Source organism: Kogia breviceps, chromosome 3, assembly GCF_026419965.1.
Source record: "Kogia breviceps isolate mKogBre1 chromosome 3, mKogBre1 haplotype 1, whole genome shotgun sequence".
NCBI lineage: Eukaryota > Metazoa > Chordata > Mammalia > Artiodactyla > Physeteridae > Kogia > Kogia breviceps.
In genome coordinates, this window is record NC_081312.1 from 41,491,031 (window position 1) to 41,511,387 (window position 20,357).

Consider the following 20,357-nt stretch of genomic DNA (forward strand, 5'->3'; position numbering starts at 1 on the left):
TAAATATTCTTGTGCATGACTCTTGGTATATATATGCAAGAGTAACTATATAACTTGCTAGGTTTAGGGTATGTATATATTCAGCTTTACTAGATAGGGCCAATTTGTTATACAAAATGGGTGTACCAATTGTAACCTTTACTTCAAACCTTTGTGAAAACTTGATATTGTCAAGGGTTTCCCCCACACACACAGTGGCCATAAATTGGTAGATCATTTAAGTTTTAATGTTTATTTTCTTGCGTATTAATGTGATAGAGCATCTTTTCCTAAGTTGTTTGGCTGTTCTGATTTCCTCTCCAGTGAAATGTCTGTTTAAATCTTTTACTCAGTTTTCTGTTTGATTGGTTGTCTTTTTCCTGATATATTTAGGATATATAAAGAATATTTTTTTTCAGATGTGTTTCAGATTTCTTTTCCCACTATATAGCTTGTCTTTCTGCCCTTTGAGGAATAGATGTATTAATTTTAACATAGACAAATCCAGTCTTTTATAGTTTATGCTCTTTGTTTCTTGCATAATAAATTCTTCCCTCATTCAAGGTTACAATGATAATCTCTGATCTTTTCTTCTAAAACATTTTTGGTTTTGTTTTTTGTAGTGAAAACCTTAATGCACTTGTTCCAGTGCCTTTTATTGACTAGCTCCCTGATTTGTACAGGCAGCTCTGTTATTTATCAAGTTTTCAGGTATGTGTGCATCTACACTGGGTCTTTATACTCTGTTGTATTGGTCTATTTGTCTAACTCTGCCAATTCCACAATGTCTTACAGGATTTTAGTAAGTTTTGATTTCTGGTAGGATAAATCCCCAACTCTTCTTCAGGAGTTAATTATATTTTTATCAACAAAAGAGTTTCTTTCCTTCACTTTGAACAGATACAAAATTAAACATTACATTAAGGAATTAATATTCAAATATTCCTCAAAAAGTAAATAGCTAGATAACTAGAGTGGAGATATTTAGGATGTTGAAACTACTTTGGCCAAAGTAGGGTTCTTAATCTGGATAATATAGGTATTTCCCCTTCCCCAAGTTAATAGGTTTTGTTTTCTTTCAGCCAGACACATATAATATCAATACTAGGTAAATAATTTACTAAATGCTTTCTCAAGGCCTTGAAGCTTACCTTATCCACAGAAAGTTGCTTATTTTCATGTAGGTTCTAAAGGACTCTGGTGAGTTCAGGTTGACTAGGAAAAAAACAGTTACCCTAGAGGTATTTTTGGGGTAGTGTGCAGGGATGAGAATCCATATACCCAGTTGGTATTTAAATGGAATACATTTAAACAGAAAGAAAAATTCAAGTGATATGATTGTTATAGACTGATTTTTTTATTAGCATGCTAAGAGAGAATATAAAATCTCAATAACAAAATAAGAGTATGGGAAATATTATTTGTATATTCTAAATAGAACAAGAAATATTAAACAGTAAAATCCAACCTGAGTAATCTTTGTCCCAGAAATAAATTTCATAGCTGCTGTTGCTTCTTCTTCAGAAATAAGGACTCCATCTAACTGAGTAAGAGTCTTTAATCTGCCAATAACACTCAGCCTTAATGTGGCTGGCTTGGGAAAAATACCAAAAGTTAATTTTTACAAAATATTACATGTGCTATGACATGGAAAGGAGTTCTTTGTTCTTTCCCACATAATTCAAATTATGCATCTCCTACTTTATTATATTTGTCTAAAAATAAAGGCTTAACTTAATTCTTTAAATAATAGTTGAAATTAAATTATATTTAAGAATTAATCTTTTTTGTTTGAAGGTGGATAGTTCTACTCTTGTGAAGAGAGGAAATCCCACAAGCTGTTGAAAAGTGACTGTGGTGAAAAGTGTTCACAGAACAACTTCAGTGCCTCCTGTTTATCTAGATCAGCATTTAGCTAGTCAGCTCCATGAGTGATCCAATACAGATCTTTAGCTCTTGACATTTAATTTGGCAACAGGGCTATAGCTGTACTGTGATCATTCAGGAAGTCTGATTTGGCAAAAGAAAAATATCCTTCAATTTTACTGAGCTAAAAAGGAGAAATACAATAGTATAAACATAGTAATATGGCCAATTTAATAGAACCAATCATGCTTTAGTCCCTTTTAAAAATGTTGAACACAGTCTATATACATTTTTGAAAAGCAAGGAAAGGAATAGTCTTGAAATTATAAACTTGGAGCTTATTTTAAATACTTGGAGATACTCTTCAATATAATCATTGAATATTGAAATTTCTTAGCATGAATCTACATATTTTTGTGATGAGAAAGAATAGCGTTCAATCAAATTTCCTTTTTGTAACAACATAAATAAGACTATAATTCAGGTTTATCAGGGAATGTGAGGCATAGGAACCAAGAATAATAGAATACAGTGAGAGAAACATACTATTGTTAATTTAAAAGTAAACATGCTTTTGTTAATTTTTCCCCCTTTAATAGTATGTTTCTCTCACTGTATTCTATTATTCTTGGTTCCTATGCCTCATTACAGTAGGGTTCTAGCATGCTGAGCTATACTGCAATATGAAAATTCTCTGAAGGTGTGCAAATGGCAGTGACATCTAACACTCTTAAAACCACAATACTCTTAAACTATTAGAGGTTGCAAAAAAAGTCTGATGTGAAATTAAAGACTTTTCTTATAGTAACATTTTATTCACTTGATCACTACACTAAATTCAACTTATCAAATACTTAAGGGAATTCTAGCAAGACAAAGATAGTTTGACTATTTCTGGCTATTCTTGAATAGTAGTGAGAAAACAGCTTTGAAATAAAAATGATTGTTTGCTTTTTTATAAACATTTCTGTTTCATACCTTTTGCCATGGATTATGTTGAATATCCAGAGTGAGAAGGCTTGTGGTGTGTTTGCATAACATATTTATTTCATCACCAGACTTTTTCAGTTGATTCCAGCTCAAGTCTAAGTGCTTAAGTTTCATCAGACCTCTAAATCCCTCAAGAGTTATCACATGGTTATGGCTTGCATCCAAATATTCAAGGTTATACTGCAACACATACAAATAGAAGTGATGCTAGAAGGATCACGGTTTGTATTTACATAGTTCTTTTCTCTCTGATTCTCTAAATATTTTACGTGCTTTTTTGGCAATCGTCACAGAAGACCTAAACAGTAGTTATACTGCAGCAATGGTATCAATGTACATATTTTCCTAGTCATTTTCTCTTAATTCGCACTTCAGCCTTTTAACATAGAGTGGCAATGTTTGTTTTCATGGAGGAGAAGGCAAAGAGAAACTGGCAAGATAATTGTCTCCAACAAACAAAGAATTACATTTCTTATATCTAGGCTTCTAGTTTATACCATTGAACTCATGGCCTGGTTAAAAAAGGTTCATCTTCAGAGGCAGAAACTAAACCTATTCCATTCTTTAATTTCCTTTTTTAGAAGTACATGATTTTTAATAATAATTTTTAAAAATTATTAAAGTAACACATGTTCTTGTTGGAGATCTGAGAAATACAGTAAATAAATAAAAAGAAAAAATAGAAGGCATATATAATTCTGTTGCTCAGAAAGAACCACTGAAAACATTTTTTATTATATGCCAATATATTTTTTCTTATATAAAACGTATTTATTATTCTGTTCTATAGAATTTTGTACCCTTCTAACATGTTCACACACCATTAAATATTCTTCAAGATGATTTTTCATGGGGCTTCCCTGGTGGCACAGTGGTTTAGAGTCCTCCTGCCAATGTGGGGGACATGGGTTCGAGCCCTGATCTGGGAAGATCCCACATGCCGCAGAGCAACTAAGCCCGTGTGTCACAACTACTGAGCCTTCACTCTAGAGCCCATGAGCCACAACTACTGAGCCCAAGTGCCACAACTATGGAAGCCCATGTGCCTAGAGCCCATGCTCCACGACAAGAGAGGCCATTGCAGTGAGAAGCCCACACACTGCAATGAAGAGTAGGCCCTGCTCGCCGCAACTAGAGAAAGCCCGTGTGCAGCAACGAAGGCCCAATGCCACCAAAACTAAATAAATAAATTTATTTTTTAAATGATTTTTCATGATTGCATAGTATTCTAATATGTGAATTATTAGTATTGTTTTTGTTTGTTTGTTTTTGTGGTATACGGGCCTCTCACTGTTGTGGCCTCTCCCATTGAGGAGCACAGGCTCTGGACGTGCAGGCTCAGCAGCCATGGCTCACGGGCCTAGCCGCTCTGTGGCATGTGGGATTTTCCCAGACCGGGGCACAAACCCATGTCCCCTGCATCAGCAGGCGGACTCTCAACCACTGCGCCACCAGGAAAGCCCCATTAGTATTGTTTTAAACATTTCATTATGGACATTTATGTGGCTTCTAATTGTTGTCAACACTGCAACAAATGTCCATGGTCATAATACTTTAACTGAGATGCCAATATTTTTTCAGAAAAGGTTTTTAGAAATAAGAGTACTGGTTTTAAGGATTTCTGTATTGTTAAGACTCTTGATAAATGTTGCCAAATAGTTTTAAGGAAGTTTGTACCAGTTTATTCTTCCAGCAATGGAATTTGAGAATGCTCATTTCCTTAAATACCCACCAATCCACACACCTTATTTTAATTTACATTATTATCAGTGAAGTTGCACATCTTCTCCATGTGTTTATATTAGACATTTAAAAATTTTGTTTGTTGTGTTTCTCATCTTTGGCCATTTATATATTCAGATCTTTATTTTACATATTTGAAGAAGTCTTTAAGACTTTAATTTGTTACTTCTACTTGTTGCAAACAAAATTTTCTTTTAAAGTATATATGAACTCAGACCCAGAACAAGAAAGAGATAAAGAGTACTTGAAGAAAATATTTGCAACATATTTTTTAAAATAAAAATAATATTACTATAAATTAAAAATAAACTTGATTTCTTTACAGTTTAAAACAAACAATTGTTTGAATTCAACATAGAGTTAGTCTCTGCTATATAATGCATAGTTCATATTGTTGGAATAGTGTCTATTATATTGACTCAGGTTTCGAGTTGAGGGTTCAGATCATTAAAATCTAAAAAATTTCTGGAAATCAAATAGTGTTACTGACTTTTTAATCTCATAACTAAGCATAGTAAAAAAATCCTATAATTTACTGTGATTATAATTTCTTGAACAAAAGGATATTTGGCAGTAAAAAAGTATTAAGGATATAATCTTAGAACATTCTTTTAAATTAAATTAATTTAGATTTATAAAAATTTACTATATGGCCCATCTTCTCCCATTTTTCATCAAAAAGTGGTTAAAAACTTGTCCCAAATTCTGGCGCTTGCATATAGACTAGCATTTGTGAATCTTGCATCATATAAAGATAACTGCCCTCTTTCCTTGAAAACAGGGGTGGGATCTTCACTTTTTTATATTCCCAAAATATAAAACAGACTCCATACACTCCATAAATATTCAAGGAATATTTTCAGTTTTGTAGCAGAGTTTTGTGTTTTAACATTTCTTTTGCTTCAGTTTACATCTTTTGTAAGTTACAGTACAATGTAGCCCAACTTACAAATATTAAAACCCACAAGACCTCTTTAAAATATTTTATGGGTAATAGTTCAATCTCTAAATGTAGATTAGCTGTCTCAAGGCATTAGAAACACTTTAAAAATAAATTTCTCATTGGAAAAGATAATACAGAAGTACTATTTCTGTAAAAATTTAGGCCCATAATCTATTAAAGTTGCAAATAGCCATACATATTTGTCTTTCCTTGGCCAATTCTGACTATGGTGTAGCTATTTTCAGAGAAAAAAAAAAAATTGTTCCTATTCCTTTTGCTTGGATACTCTCCTTTTCTGATAGTTCAGGTGAGTGAATGACAGGCATACAGCTTACACCATTTCAATTTACCTTATGTGGATGTCTTATTTAGATTTTTTAAAACTATAAAAACTATATAGTGTATTTCCACCATTTATGAGGCCCAGGTCTTCCATTATATAAACAGTCACAAGTTGGGTATTTTGACTCACAAGGCAAGGCCAGGGTGATGAACACATAGTAACAATATGTTTACTTTCTGCAACCTAGTAGAACTAATGCCTAGCATGCAAGATGGGTATGGAAACTCTCCATGTTAGACATGCTTAAGGAAAATGATAGTAAAAGTGAGAGGCAAATTTAAAAACTTAGAAGACAATAGGAATAACAGGTGAGTGATTAAATTAGATCATAGCCTTTTATGATGCTGAGATAAATATAATTAATATTAAACACACATACAAAGTTGATTACTGTAGAATATAGAGGCTAGGCAGCATAGGTGTTCAATCTCTCTGAATCCCCACATAAAAAGAGAGTTAAAAATAAAACCAAAATTCTATGGACAACATTTATAACAAAGCTACATAACAAGGTAGCCCCATAAGTCTCAAAGAAGTTGGTGGGGATAAACCACCGACAACCACAAGACCTACATGGTGTCCAGGTCTATGTGAGAGGAAGAAGGAAGCATCAGGGCAGCATCTGATGGACCTGAGAATAAGAGAGCCCCCAAATAGCCAACCAATATTCAGTGGAAGGTATGAGGGCTAACTGAATACAGCAGTTGAAAGTGGGAGGAGTTTTGCCCTCTTTGACACCAGGTGAGTGCATGGGACCTAGAGTAAAAAGGTCTGAAGGGGATGGAGCAGTCTAGCCCCTACGAATCTTCAAACTGCCCCACCAGGGCTCCCTTACAGAACTGAATCTTTCTTGGGGAAGAAACTGATGGGCTAAATAAAAATTAAACAGGATAAGGACAAAAAAGGCAAATAAAAGAGAAAGTTCAGACTGAAGTGGAGGAAGAGAATAGAGCCAGGAAATTTCAGAAAGTTAGTGCTACAGTTTTTAAACAGTACATATAAACAGCAGAAGAAGGAGATCTGTGAAATTAGAAAAGCTTTCCCAAACCTCACTTTTGTTTTAAAAGTTAAGAACTAATTTCACTGGAAAATGAGCAGCAAAAAAGTCTTAAGGTCAAATCCCAGATAAAGCTGTGTGTGTGTGTGTGTGTGTGTGTGTGTGTGTGTTTGAGAGAGAGAGAGAGAGAGAGAGAGAAATATTGCTATATTGCTGCTGGCACTAAAAGTATACCAAAAATATATGCCCAAGAAACATATCATAACCATAAACCTATTATTCCAGCACAAGCAAAAAGATTTAAGAATGATATAAGATACAAAATAACAACATAAATCTGGATTAGAAAAACTCAGAAATGAGATGAAAGAATTCTAAATAAAATAATAAAAGCATTTCAGGAATGAAGATTAAACTAGTCAAAGACAAAAGAAGTAAACACAACAAATAATGCCTTAATTACAGAACTAGAACAAAAAATTTCACAATTTGTATGGAAACACAAAAGACCCCAAATAGCCAAAGCAATCTTGAGAATGAAAAATGGAGCTGGAGGAATCAGGCTCCCTGACTTCAGACTTACTACAAAGCTACAGTAATCAAGACAGTATGGTACTGGCACAAAACCAGAAATATAGATCAATGGAACAGGATAGAAATCCCAGAGATAAACCCACACACATATGGTCACCTTATCTTTGATAAAGGAGGCAAGAATACACAGTGGAGAAAAGACAGCCTCTTCAATAAGTGGTGCTGGGAAAACTGGACAGGTACATGTAAAAGTATGAAATTAGAACACTCCCTAACACCATACACAAAAATAAACTCAAAATGGGTTAAAGACCTACATGTAAGGCCAGACACTATCAAACTCTTAGAGGAAAACATAAGCAGAACACTCTATGACATAAATCACAGCAAGATCCTTTTTGACCCACCTCCTAGAGAAATGGAAATAAAAACAAAAATAAATAAATGGGACCTAATGAAACTTAAAAGCTTTTGCACAGCAAAGGATACCATAAACAAGACCAAAAGACAACCCTCAGAATGGGAGAAAATATTTGCAAATGAAGCAACTGACAAAGGATTAATCTCCAAAATTTATAAGCAACCCATACAGCTCAATAACAAAAAACAAACAACCCAATCCAAAAATGGGCAGAAGAACTAAATAGACATTTCTCCAAAGAAGATATACAGATTGCCAACAAACACATGAAAGAATGCTCAACATCATTAATCATTAGAGAAATGCAAATCAAAACTACAATGAGATATCATCTCACACTGGTCAGAATGACCATCATCAAAAAATGTACAAACAATAAATGCTGGAGAGGGTGTGGAGAAAACGGAACCCTCTTGCACTGCTGGTGGGAATGTAAATTGATACAGCCACTATGGAGAGCAGTATGGAGGTTCCTTAAAAAACTACAAATAGAACTACCATATGACCCTGCAATCCCACTACTGGGCATATACCCTGAGAAAACCATAATTCAAAAAGAGTCATGTACCAAAATGTTCATTGCAGCTCTATTTACAATAGCCAGGACATGGAAGCAACCTAAGTGTCCATCAACAGATGAATGGATAAAGAAGATGTGGCACATATATACAATGGAATATTACTCAGCCATAAAGGAAATGAAACTGAGTTATTTGTAGTGAGGTGGATGGACCTGGAGTCTGTCATACAGAGTGAAGTCAGAAGGAGAAAAACAAATACCGTATGCTAACACATATATATGGAATCTAAGAAAAAAAAATGTCATGAAGAGACTAGGGGTAGGACGGGAATAAAACACAGACCTACTAGAGCATGGACTTGAGGATATGGGGAGGGGGAAGGTTAAGCTGTGACAAAGTGAGAGAGTGGCATGGACATATATACACTACCAAATGTAAAATAGATAGCTAGTGGGAAGCTTCCGCATAGCACAGGGAGATCAGCTCAGTGGTTTGTGACCACCTAGAGGGGTGGGATAAGGAGGGTTGGAGGGAGGGAGACGCAAGAGGGAAGAGATATGGGAACATATGTATATGTATAACTGATTCACTTTGTTGTAAAGCAGCAAGTAACACACCATTGTAAAACAGTTATACTCCAATAAAGATGTTAAAAAAATAGTGCCTTAAGATAAATAGAAGGTGAAAAAGATGAAAAATTTAAAAATCAAATCAATATAAAATCTAAATGGAGAGATTAAAAGGACTCAAGAGAAAGTGACAAATAGTGAAGATAGATAAAGATTCAACATATGGATAATGGGAGTTCCTAAAGAAGAGAACCAAAGAATGGAAACAGAAAAATTGCTAAATACCTCCAGTTCAAAAAAATAAAAGAAAAAATGATTTTAATCTACATTTTGGAAAAGCATACTGTGAATCCGAAATATTGACCCAGAACAACCAAGCCTGTGACTTAAAAGGGAAAAAATTATACATTCTCATCAGAGTTTTCTACCACAACACTTTATGCCAGAAGAAAATGAAATAACATTTAAGATGCCCAAGAAAAGAAATTGTGAGCCAAGGATTTTATATCTAACAAAACTGCCTCTCATGTATAAAGGACATACATAAATTATTATCAACATTCAGTAACTGAAGGGATACTGTTTCCATAAGCCCTTCCTGAGGAATCTATAATAGAATATTTTTCAGACAATCAAAATGTTTGATACCACCCTAAGAACTGGTGATAAGAATTAAATACACAATTACCAATGAACTAAAAGGGAGAGTGTACAGAGTGTAAGGGCTACATGCTCTAACAAAGTAGATATAGTATGATAATTTTAATTATTTTTAAAAATAGAGAATGAAAAGAACATACAAAAAATTTTTAAAAAATCTTTCCATTAACATGTTGATGAGAGTATTAGCGCTTTCATTCTGAGACTGTTGTGTGTGTAATAGGGGATAAAACAAATGAGTGGTTATTAAATATCCTAATTCTATCACCTTGTATCCCTGAGAATCAGGATTATTGGTGTGGGAAAAAAAGATATAGATGTAAGTAACAGAGAAAGGTTAAGTTAAGTGATTTGCAGTCTTAAATTCGAATTGGAAGTATCAATATAAATTCATGAGGTTAGTTTTAGTTGCACATATACCACACACACACACACACACACCCCTCCCCCACAACAAATTCTGTCCAATGGAAAGACCTAGAAACAATGACCAACCCAGATTGTGGCCTTAAATACCACTTCTCTAAAAGAAACCAGGGCTCCTTGAAGAAACAGTTAATCCCATGTCTGCAACAGAAAAATGAATAAAATGTGTACGGAACATCTTTCATACCAGGCGGCAAAGAAGCTATCACAGACTGCTAGGGTCATGGCAAAAGGAGCTAACCTTATGATGCTTCCACTAGCTAAGGATGAGAAAATTTGAGCTTCAATCATGATAGTAATTGCAGTAAATTGAATATCATCAAATATGTTTAAGTCCGTGCATTCCTAATGATAGTAAAACTAAAAAAGTATTGCTTATCTTTGGGAATTTGTAAGAAACTAATTCATTATATTCAAAGTTGGTAAATTGGGCTTCCCTGGTGGTGCAGTGGTTTAGAGTCCGCCTGCCGATGCAGGGGACACGGGTTCGTGCCCCGGTCCGGGAAGATCCCACATGCTGCGGGGCGGCTAGGCCGTGTGCCATGGCTGCTGAGCCTGCGCGTCTGGAGCCTGTGCTCCGCAACGGGAGAGGCCACAACAGTGAGAGGCCCGCATACCGCAAAAAAAAAAAAAAAAAAAAAAAAAAAAGTTGGCAAATAATCTAACATCTATTCTGCATTTTCTATATGGGTGGTCCTACTGGGTATCCAAATAATAGATAAGGGGAAACGTCTCTATTTAAAAGTGTTCCAATTAATAAATGAAAAAGAAATTCTAGAATAAGAATGTTGCTATTTTGTAATCGCCAATGAATTAATAGATACAGGCATTAATAATGGCTCCTAGAATCAGAAAAGTGAGACAACTAGACATTATGTGTCCCTTGTAGTCTCGCCAGAGGAATGGAACCTGAGTCTGATCCAATCTCTAGATCCAGTTGCCAATTTGTAGAAAATCTGGAGGGTGTATCATAGGTAAGCAAATTGGCGGGGTCTGGACTGTGGGAAACTCTGGTTTTGAAGGTCCAAGTATTTCTACAGATAAACAGTGGGGAGCAGAAGGGGATAGAGGGAAACTTAAGAGACTTAAAAAATACAGTACATTAAAAAAAGGAAAACCAAATTTCTGTGCTAGGGATACACATTTGGGTGATGGAACTATAGGGGAAAAAGAGCAGGGAGAGGATAACTATTAGCAGTCAGGATAATGATTCCTTGAAGGAATGGGGCATATAGAAGGGATTTATGCTGTAGGTGGCAAAGTTTTATTTCTTGACCTGGATGCTAGTTAACAAGCATGTTCACCTTATAATAATTTACTGAACCACTTGTTTGTAGTATGTAGTTTTCAGTATCTGTGTTTTATTTTACATGTACAGTATCTCCTCTCTCTGAACATCCGAAGATCCTTACAGTCATTTTTAAAGACATGTTTATACACTGGATTCTTAATGTCTGAGGGGTCTGTATCTAACTACCTTTACTAGTTCTAAAATTTTAAAATACCACTTGGGCATAAAATTTGTCCAGTTCCCTTACCTGTAAAATGACTGTGGTAATAGTCATCCAATAAACAGGCTGTGAGGCTATGATGATGAAAGAAATTTTTGTATTAAAGAACGACAAAGCTACATTGCAAATACATGCTGGGCAGCTGGATAAGCTCACTCACCTTGCATGACTTAAGAGTTTAGTCTTTAAATCTGTGCCTAAGCAAAATTATAATGCCTGTTATAACCTTTGGAACTGCTAGCAAATCATTAGAAGAAAATTAAACAAAAATGCCCCAAATTTATATATAGTCCTGGGACCTCTATTAAACTACCTTCTTTCCTCAGTTGCATACCAAACCCAAGGGGAATTCTATTAAAAAGGACTTTGGCCTTACAGTTAAGTCTTTAATCCATTTTGCATGTGGCCGTCCAGTTTCCCAACACCATTAAAATTCCTAGAAGAAATATAGGCAGTATGCTCTTTTACGTCGGTCTTAGCAATGTCTTTCTAGATATGTCTCCTAAACAAAAGCAAAAATAAACAAATGGGACTACACCAAACTAAAAAGCTTCTGTACAGCAAAGGAAACCATCAACAAAATGAAAAGACAACCTACTGAATTGGAGAAGATATTTGCAAATCATATATCTGATAAGGGGCTGATATCCAAAATATATTAAAAAACTCATTCAACTCAACAACAAAAAAACCAACCCAATTTAAAAAATGGGCACAGGAGCTTTTTCCAAAGAAGACATACAGATGGCCAACAGGTGCATGAAAAGATGTTCATCACTAATTATTAGGGGAACACAAATCAAAACCACAATATCACCTCATGCCTATTAGAATAGCTATTATCAAAAAGGCAAGAATTAAAAAGAGGATGTGGAGAAAAGTAAACCCTCATACACTATTGGTGAGAATGTAAGTTGGTACAGCCACTATGAAAAACAGTATGGAGAGTCCTCAAAAATTAAGAATAGAACCACCATATGATCCAGCTTTTCTACTTCTGTGTATTTATCTGAAGAGTACAAAAACACTAACTCACAATATGCACCCCTATGTTCATAGCATCATTATTTACAATTGCCAAGATATGGAAGCCACCCAATTGTCCATCAACAGATGAATGGATAAAGAAGATGTGGTACATATATACAATGGAATATTACTCAGACATAAAAAAGATGAAATCTTGCCATTTGCAACAACATGGATGGACTTGGAGGGTATTATGCTAAGTGAAATAAGTCAGACAAAGACAAATACTGTATGATATCACTTGTATGTGGAGTAAAAAAAAACCAAAATAAATGAACAAACCAAACCAAATAAAAGCAAACATATAGATAAAAAGAACACAGTAGTGATTACCAGAGGGGAAGTAGGGTGGAGGGAGGGCAAAATGGGTAAAGGTGGTCAACTGTATGGTGATACATAGAAACTAAACTTTTGGTGGTGAGCACACTGCAGTGTATACAGAAGTTGAAATCTAATATTGTACACACTTTTATAAACTTATATGATGTCATAAACCAATGTTACCTCAATTTTAAAAAAGGGACTTTGGCTTAGTACAAGAAAAAAGGAAGAGGGGTTAATACTAAAATCTAAGGCCAATAAGCAAAGCAGCAACTCTCACCACAGTCTCAGAAGTAGCAGTACATGGGCCTTGACATGGCTGCAAGGAGATAGAGTAGAGAATGAGCAAGAGCTGAGAATGATGATATATTCTGAAAAGGTATGTCAGTGACTTGGGACCTATGGAAACAGGGGTTGCTGGGTTGGAGTTCTGGAACCCATATGTAATTATTTTTTTTATATGACATATAACAGGGAAAACAAAAGCCAGATAAGATCCATACCTGGGTGTACATGTGTATTACTGTATTTGTCCTTGATTTATAAGAAGGCAAACACAAATCAAACAAGATCTATGTGTGTGATGCAGGTAGAAAGGACAAGGCAGAGAGAAAGAGAACTAACCATATGGATAATAAACAGATAGGAAGACTTGACAACATTAGCTGTGAAGTAGTAAACTAGAAAGTGAAGAAGAAAGAAAGACTCACAATAAGGAGGAAAAAAAGAGTGAGAAAAAAAGAGCAGAAGAAATTGGAAATGACGCTTTATAAATGACATTTTCAAAACAGGTCTGGAGTAGCTTTACATTTATTTTCAAGTAGCTAGAAATCAGATGTGACCACAGGTGTATATTTGGTTTGTAAACAGAATCTAAATCTAAGGCCTATTTTAGAGAAATTAACATACTATATATATAGTTTATGTATGTTTTGTTCCTGAATTGGGCTGTTAATGTAGTATATATGAGGTCTAAATTACAAAAATAATTTATTCATTAAATTAATAATTTTATTTTACTTAAATAATTTCAAAAAGACAGTTCTTACCAGGTGGTATACATCATCTAAACAAGTAAATTCATTAAAGCTGATATTAAGTTTTCGAAGTCCTGTTAACTTGGAGAGATCTCTCAATTTACTCAAGCTGTTTCCATGTAGATTCAGACTCTGAAGTAAAATAAAATGTAAATAAAAAATAAGACAGATTATATCCAAATTATAGCTATTTAAATAACATTAAGAGAGAGCCAATGAGAAAAAAACATAATTTTGAAAATATAGTCTGATTTTATAATCTGATTTTAAAAGGTGTAGTTTCTAATAGCAGCATTGCATCTGGTTCTTGATTAATTTGATCTTCCACTTGCTCTAAGTTTATCAATAATCGCCATGAAATTATTTTTAGAAAATGGTTAAATATTTTGTTGTGATATTCTTTAGGGCAGACCTATTTCTCAGGTTAGTGAACAGTGTAGGCCCTAAACATTTTGGGTATTGGCTAGGTTGCCTCTCAAGAGAAAGGATGGCAAGGATACACCCTGATTACAGGAAACCATATGAGGGTACTGGACTAAGGAAGAAAGGCTGAGGGTGTTAAAGTGGGAGACAAATCAAAGAAGGAATTGGGAGAGTGTCTAAGACAGTTTCTACATCAGAATTTGGCCCAGATTTTCCCTGCCCATTTGATCCTGGGCTGTATAAAAATGAATGTTATTATATTTTTATATTTAGGGGAGACCCTGATGTCTACATAATTTTTCTCTTTATACCATTGTGAATGGTATCAAATGAAGATTTATGTATAGTCTACAAAATAAATAGTGGCACAAGAAAATGTCAATATAATTGACCACACTATTCACAACAAATGGGTATCATGATAAAATCAGGTATCTACCTCCCAACCCTCCTCACTTACCACCACCATCTTATACCCTATTATACTGTGGACATAACTAAATTCCTGGCAGGGAGAAACAATTGAATGTCAAATAGTTATCAAAACTTTGCTAAAATTAAGAAGGGCCAATTTATGCAGACTAGTTTACAGGTCACATATGACAGATTCTACAGATACCTTACACTTAACATGTTCACAATTGAATTCATCATCTTCTCTTATCTGCTTGGCAGTCCATATTTTCAATCCTGATTAAGAGTTTCACTATCTAACAGATGTTTTTGATCATCCATTTCCCCTCTTTTCTATATACATTTGATTCTAGAAATGTTTCTTAAACCAACTGCTCCATACCATCACCACTACAGTACCTTAGTTCAGACTATTATTTGTCCTTTGGACTACTACAATAGTTTCTACTGGATTTCTATACCACCAGTCTGACCACAGTTAAATCTAACCACAAGCTATCAGTTAGGGTCTTTAAAAACAGAGAGCCTATTCCCTAAACAAAAGAATGTAAACTTGTAAATTTGCCTTCTGAAATCCATCCTGATGTAGCTATAACCTCTTATTCTTCCAGCCACAGCCTCATGTATCTTCTTTGTATTCCAACCTACACCTATACTTCCACTGTCTCACACCTTATGTTCTAGTCACACTTAATTCCTCAGTGTTCCCTGAAGACACCAGGATCTTTCAAAACCATGTGCTTACAGATAAAGTATTTCCTCTGCTTGGAAGACAAAAACAACAAAATCTCTCATATCCTTCAAAAATCCACAAAAAACCCACCTCTTTCTGTGGACCTCTCCCAGCAACTCCAAACTTCCTGTATTTGTTTCCATATCTGTCTCCTCCACTGAAATAATCTCCTTGGGGCAGGGAAAATAACTTATTCATTGAACCACCATACTAACTTTATTGCCTAAAATACAGCAAACCTCAGTAAATGCTAAATGAATAAATCAGTGCAAAAGCCAGACATAACTCACAACTCTAATTTTCAGTATTTAATTGTGCTGTAAGAAAATATAAAATTATGTTACTCTGGGTTTTTTATTTCTACATATTTTATTTATTTTTATAGATGTCCTCGTAAAACTCGACCTATTGGGGATAACTGAAAAGAAAATAAGAGGCATGTACCCTCCCCTCAGTTTCTCTTACAGTAACAGCACAAAGAAGGGAGAACAAAGGGTGTGATATCTAAATATCCTTCTTCTAATATCTAGTATTCTTACTGGAAGCCCTAGAAAATTTGCTGGCTTTTAAGCAATATAGGCAAATTTAATATGAAAAAGCCCCTCCATTCTTATGTTATGCGTGTTGATCAAATTAATACAGTCAGGTGGAGGTCACAAGCTAGCCAAGGTATTCTGAAGTCTTAACTCTCCTCTCTGTTTCTTATCACAAACCAAAGATAATAAAAAAGACCTACCTTCTGGTGCTGTTTTTTTTTTAACTTTTATTTAATCGCTTTAAATCTATAGGAATACATGTTCTAGAAGCTCAGTCCACTCAGAGCACATTCATTTATTAAACCTTTCATTACAGAAGCTTCATTATCAATAATTCATTACTCAAATATGAAATCTTGACAGTATAGTTCAGAAACAATTTTTCCATGCTGTCAGCTGGCAGATTGCTCCTGTAATAAGTATACTGCACACTTAATGATAAAGGTGGTGATATTGCCATCATGTTTTGAAGTTTTCCTTCCTCTCTAATAATAATCCTCTAAGGTAACGACAGTCTCCTAGACTTGAAGATTTGGTGGATGATGCTAACACAGTTTTACCAAAGCAATCCCATGAACTTACTTTAAAAAGTGTTTCAAATATTTTTAGAAGCAGGCTGAAAACTGTTGACCTCACTTATTATTTAAAAAAATTTTTTTTGCTTTCTCTTTCTGTTTCACACAATCACTTGAGAAAAAAATGTCATCATAAACAATGGATTTAGAAATGTTAACTATGGAGCAAAGTAATTGACTTTCAAGATAAAAATCATTTCTGAATTTTTATCTGTACCTTAGCTTTCAGTGCATGCATAGAAGGATAGTGTCATGTAAGAATAGTTTGTCTTCTTAAGTATTCTTATCAATTTATCAGTTAATATCAATTTGTTTACTACTTCTGCAGGTTCAAGCAAACAACCCACTTTCCTTGTTAAGAACCACTCAAGACATTCTTTTTTAAAACAAGTAACTAATGAGTATCTCATGTGTACTAGATATTGTGCTAGATAATGACAGAGTTGATGCTAGTCCAGTCAGTGTTTATGAGTAAATTAGAAAAAGGCATCCTTAAGACACCTTTATTTTCCAGCTTTTAGAAAATTGTTGCAATAGGCTGATTTTGTTAGTAAAAGAAATTTTACCAACAGTCATCAAAAAATTGTTGTAGTAAATATACTACTCTTATTTGAAAGTTGCCCCTTAGGTGTGGCCCTTTTGTTCAATGTACACTGTACAATCTTATATTGTTGCCCTCATGCTGGGAATATAAATGACTAAGAACAGCCATAATCTCTGCCCCTGTGGAATTTATAGTTTAGGAAGGATACAAAGCATATGACAAAGGAATCTTACTTAGATTCTTATCTAGACCTAGAGGTAAGAGAAGGATTTAATGCTTAAGTATAGATAAAAAATATGTGTGGGAGTTAACTAGGAGAAATGGGGTCAGGGGAGAACATTCCATGCAGGAGTACAGTGCAGGAGTACAGTACAAGTGCAGAGGCTCTGTGTGGCTGCAAACAGGGTACATTAAAGAAACAAAAAGGAGGCTGAGCACAGATTGCTAAAGGTAGGGTAATATGAGAAGAGTGTGGAAAGACAGGCCAGGGACCAGGTCATGCAAAACCTTATAGGCCATATTAAGGACTCTGGGTTTTTTTCTTGTTTTTTTCTAAAATTATTTTGTGGTACGCGGGCCTCTCACTGTTGTGACCTCTCCCGTTGCGGAGCACAGGCTCCGGACGCACAGGCTCAGCGGCCATGGCTGACGGGCCTAGCTGCTCCGTGGCATGTGGGATCTTCCCGGACCGGGGCACGAATCCGTGTCCCCTGTATTGGCAGGTGGACTCTCAACCACTGCACCACCAGGGAAGCCCCTCTGATTTTATTTTTAAAACAATGGAAAATCATTTGAGCATTTCAAATAGGAGTAGTGAGGGGTGACAAATCAGACTTGCATTTTGAAAAGACTCCTCTGGCTTCAACATGGAGAATGGGTTGTGGCCTTAAAGCGGAAGCAGGACAAGGCCTCTTTTGCATAGCTCTAGTAGGCCGGTACCTCCCCACCCCCCAACACACAGACACACACAACTTGTATTGAGCTATAGTCAAGTTATATAGTGAATGGCATCCAAAGAGCACATTAACAGAATACAATGTGCATGGTGCCTCCTGGAGTTGTGTAGTAGCCCTATGGAAGTAGTCTAGGTCGGAGATAAAGGGAGTTTGGACAGAATGGTAGCAGATTTGAAATGGACAGATTGAGAGTCAGGATATAGAGGGAGGCTTAATATCTCAATAGAATTTCCTCAGTGTAAAGTAAGTTGCTTCAATAAGTTACTCAAATTCTGTTGATTAATTTTGTAAAGATAAAACTCCTGTATTCTATGTTGATTGGTCCTGGAAACTGTTTTGAAACTTACTATCTTAACAGTTAAAGAGAGTTTATTTGTTATTCAGGAATGAAATTCCTTGCAAATTACAAGGCTACCTCTAGACCTCCACTGTCCTCTATGATAGCCACTAGCCACATGGGGCTATTGAGCACTTGAACTGTGTCTGAACTGAGATGTGCTGTGAGTGTAAAATATACTCCAGGTTTCAGAGACTTAGCATGAAACTATCTGTTAATGAATCTTCGTATTGCCTGTAGGTTGAAATGATAATATTTGGGATATATTGAGTTAACTATAATATATTATTAAAATTAATCTTGCCCTTTAATTTTAAAAATCTTTAAAAATGTGGCTAATAGAAAATTCAAAATTACATATGTGGTTCATATTATATTAGTGGACAACACTGATCTGTAGAAGAAAAGGGCTGGGCACTTTTAAGCATGACCAGCATGGACAGCATGCTGCCTGGCATCATCAGATAGGTGGTTTAATATCTTTAGATATCTATCTTTAGATAGATTCTGACCAAATTCAAGGTTCATGTCCCCAAATTTTATTCCTCATCGTACTCACCACAATATGACTGTAAATACTAGTCTTGGCAAGGGAAAGTATTGTTTTATCATCCAAGCTAATAAGTTTTGGTCTGGGCTTGATCCTGGGATCCATTTTTATAACTTCATCATCAAATTTCAAATCCTGGGACAATACTGATCCTTCTGAATTTTTTTTGCTTTCTTCTAGAATAACATTGTTGAATGCAGAAAATAAAGAGTGAGCCTTGACCTAAAAAAATTATCAAAAATGTTGAAAATTTGGTTGCTGTATTTATCATTTTGAAAAAGAAATAGGCTATATAGGAAAGATGAGTTAACTTTTTTTTCCTGTTATATAGTAATATCTATGATGAGTATCACATTAGGAAATCTATGAGAGTAGAATAAAATTGTGGGCTAAGAATGGGTGTGTCCTCCTGCTGAAAATTCTGTAAAACTAGCAAAAGACAATTCTAAAATATTTTATAACAGTGGAGAGGGTACCAACAAAAGACTAAAAATTGTGAGATATAAATCAGAAGGGACTGAACTGACAAATAGGAGCAGAAATGTAACCTGCAGCCAAAATATGTGCAGGAGATAACCACTTCAAAGAGCAGATCCCAAGAAACTTGATGTTCAGAGTGAACAAGTAAAATAGCAGGAGGATGCTCTAGGTAATTATCAGGCACCTAAATAATTATCATAAGAACTGTGGATAAATGGGCAAAAACAACATGAACAAACAGAAATGGGTCTAGAAAAAAACAAAATGGTCCCTAAGAGAATTTTTTTTTTACTTTTTCATTTTATATTTATTTATTTATTTTGGCTGCACCGGGTGCTAGTTGCAGCATGCGGGATCTTCATTGCAGCATGTGGGATCTTTAGTTGCAGCACGTGAACTCTCAGTTGCAGCATGCATGGGGGATCTAGTTCCCCAACCAGGGATCAAACCCAGGCCTCCTGTGTTGGGAGCATGGAGTCTTACTCACTGGACTACCAGGGAAGTCCCCATAAGAGAATTTTTTAAAATCTGGGAGAACAAAGCATCTATAAAAGAATAGGCTGCTATAGAAAATAATAGGGTAAATGCTTTGAAGTCAAAATGAAAACAATTAGTGAAATAGCAACTATTCAATAAACGTTCTGAGAAACCAAATGGATACGACAGCAAATCAAATTAGCAAGTGGAAGCTAATATTGAAGACATCTTCCAGAACACAGAATTTAAAAACGGAAATGTAAATACAAGAGAAAAAAAATTAAAATACATGCAGGATCAGTTCAGAATGTCCAATGTTTAACAAACAGAGGTTCCAGAGGGCTTAACAGAGAATGGAAGAGAAGGAACGATCAAGGAATTAAGAGAAAGAAACTTCCCAGAGGTGACGAAAGAACTGAATATTCTGATTAAAAGAGCTCAT

General features: G+C 35.1%; 1 protein-coding gene across 1 annotated transcript in view; it reads right to left on the reverse strand.

Moving 5' to 3' along the window:
- The window catches only part of LRRC9 (leucine rich repeat containing 9), a 97,228-nt gene that overhangs the window by 34,859 nt on the left and 42,012 nt on the right, over positions 1-20,357 (reverse strand). Inside the window, exons 16-19 of the mRNA XM_059059636.2 lie at positions 18,968-19,180; positions 13,903-14,022; positions 2,824-3,015; positions 1,448-1,573 (exon numbers count right to left, since the gene is read on the reverse strand). Of these exons, the coding sequence (XP_058915619.1) occupies positions 1,448-1,573; positions 2,824-3,015; positions 13,903-14,022; positions 18,968-19,180 (651 nt within the window). The remainder of the gene's footprint in view (positions 1-1,447; positions 1,574-2,823; positions 3,016-13,902; positions 14,023-18,967; positions 19,181-20,357) is intronic.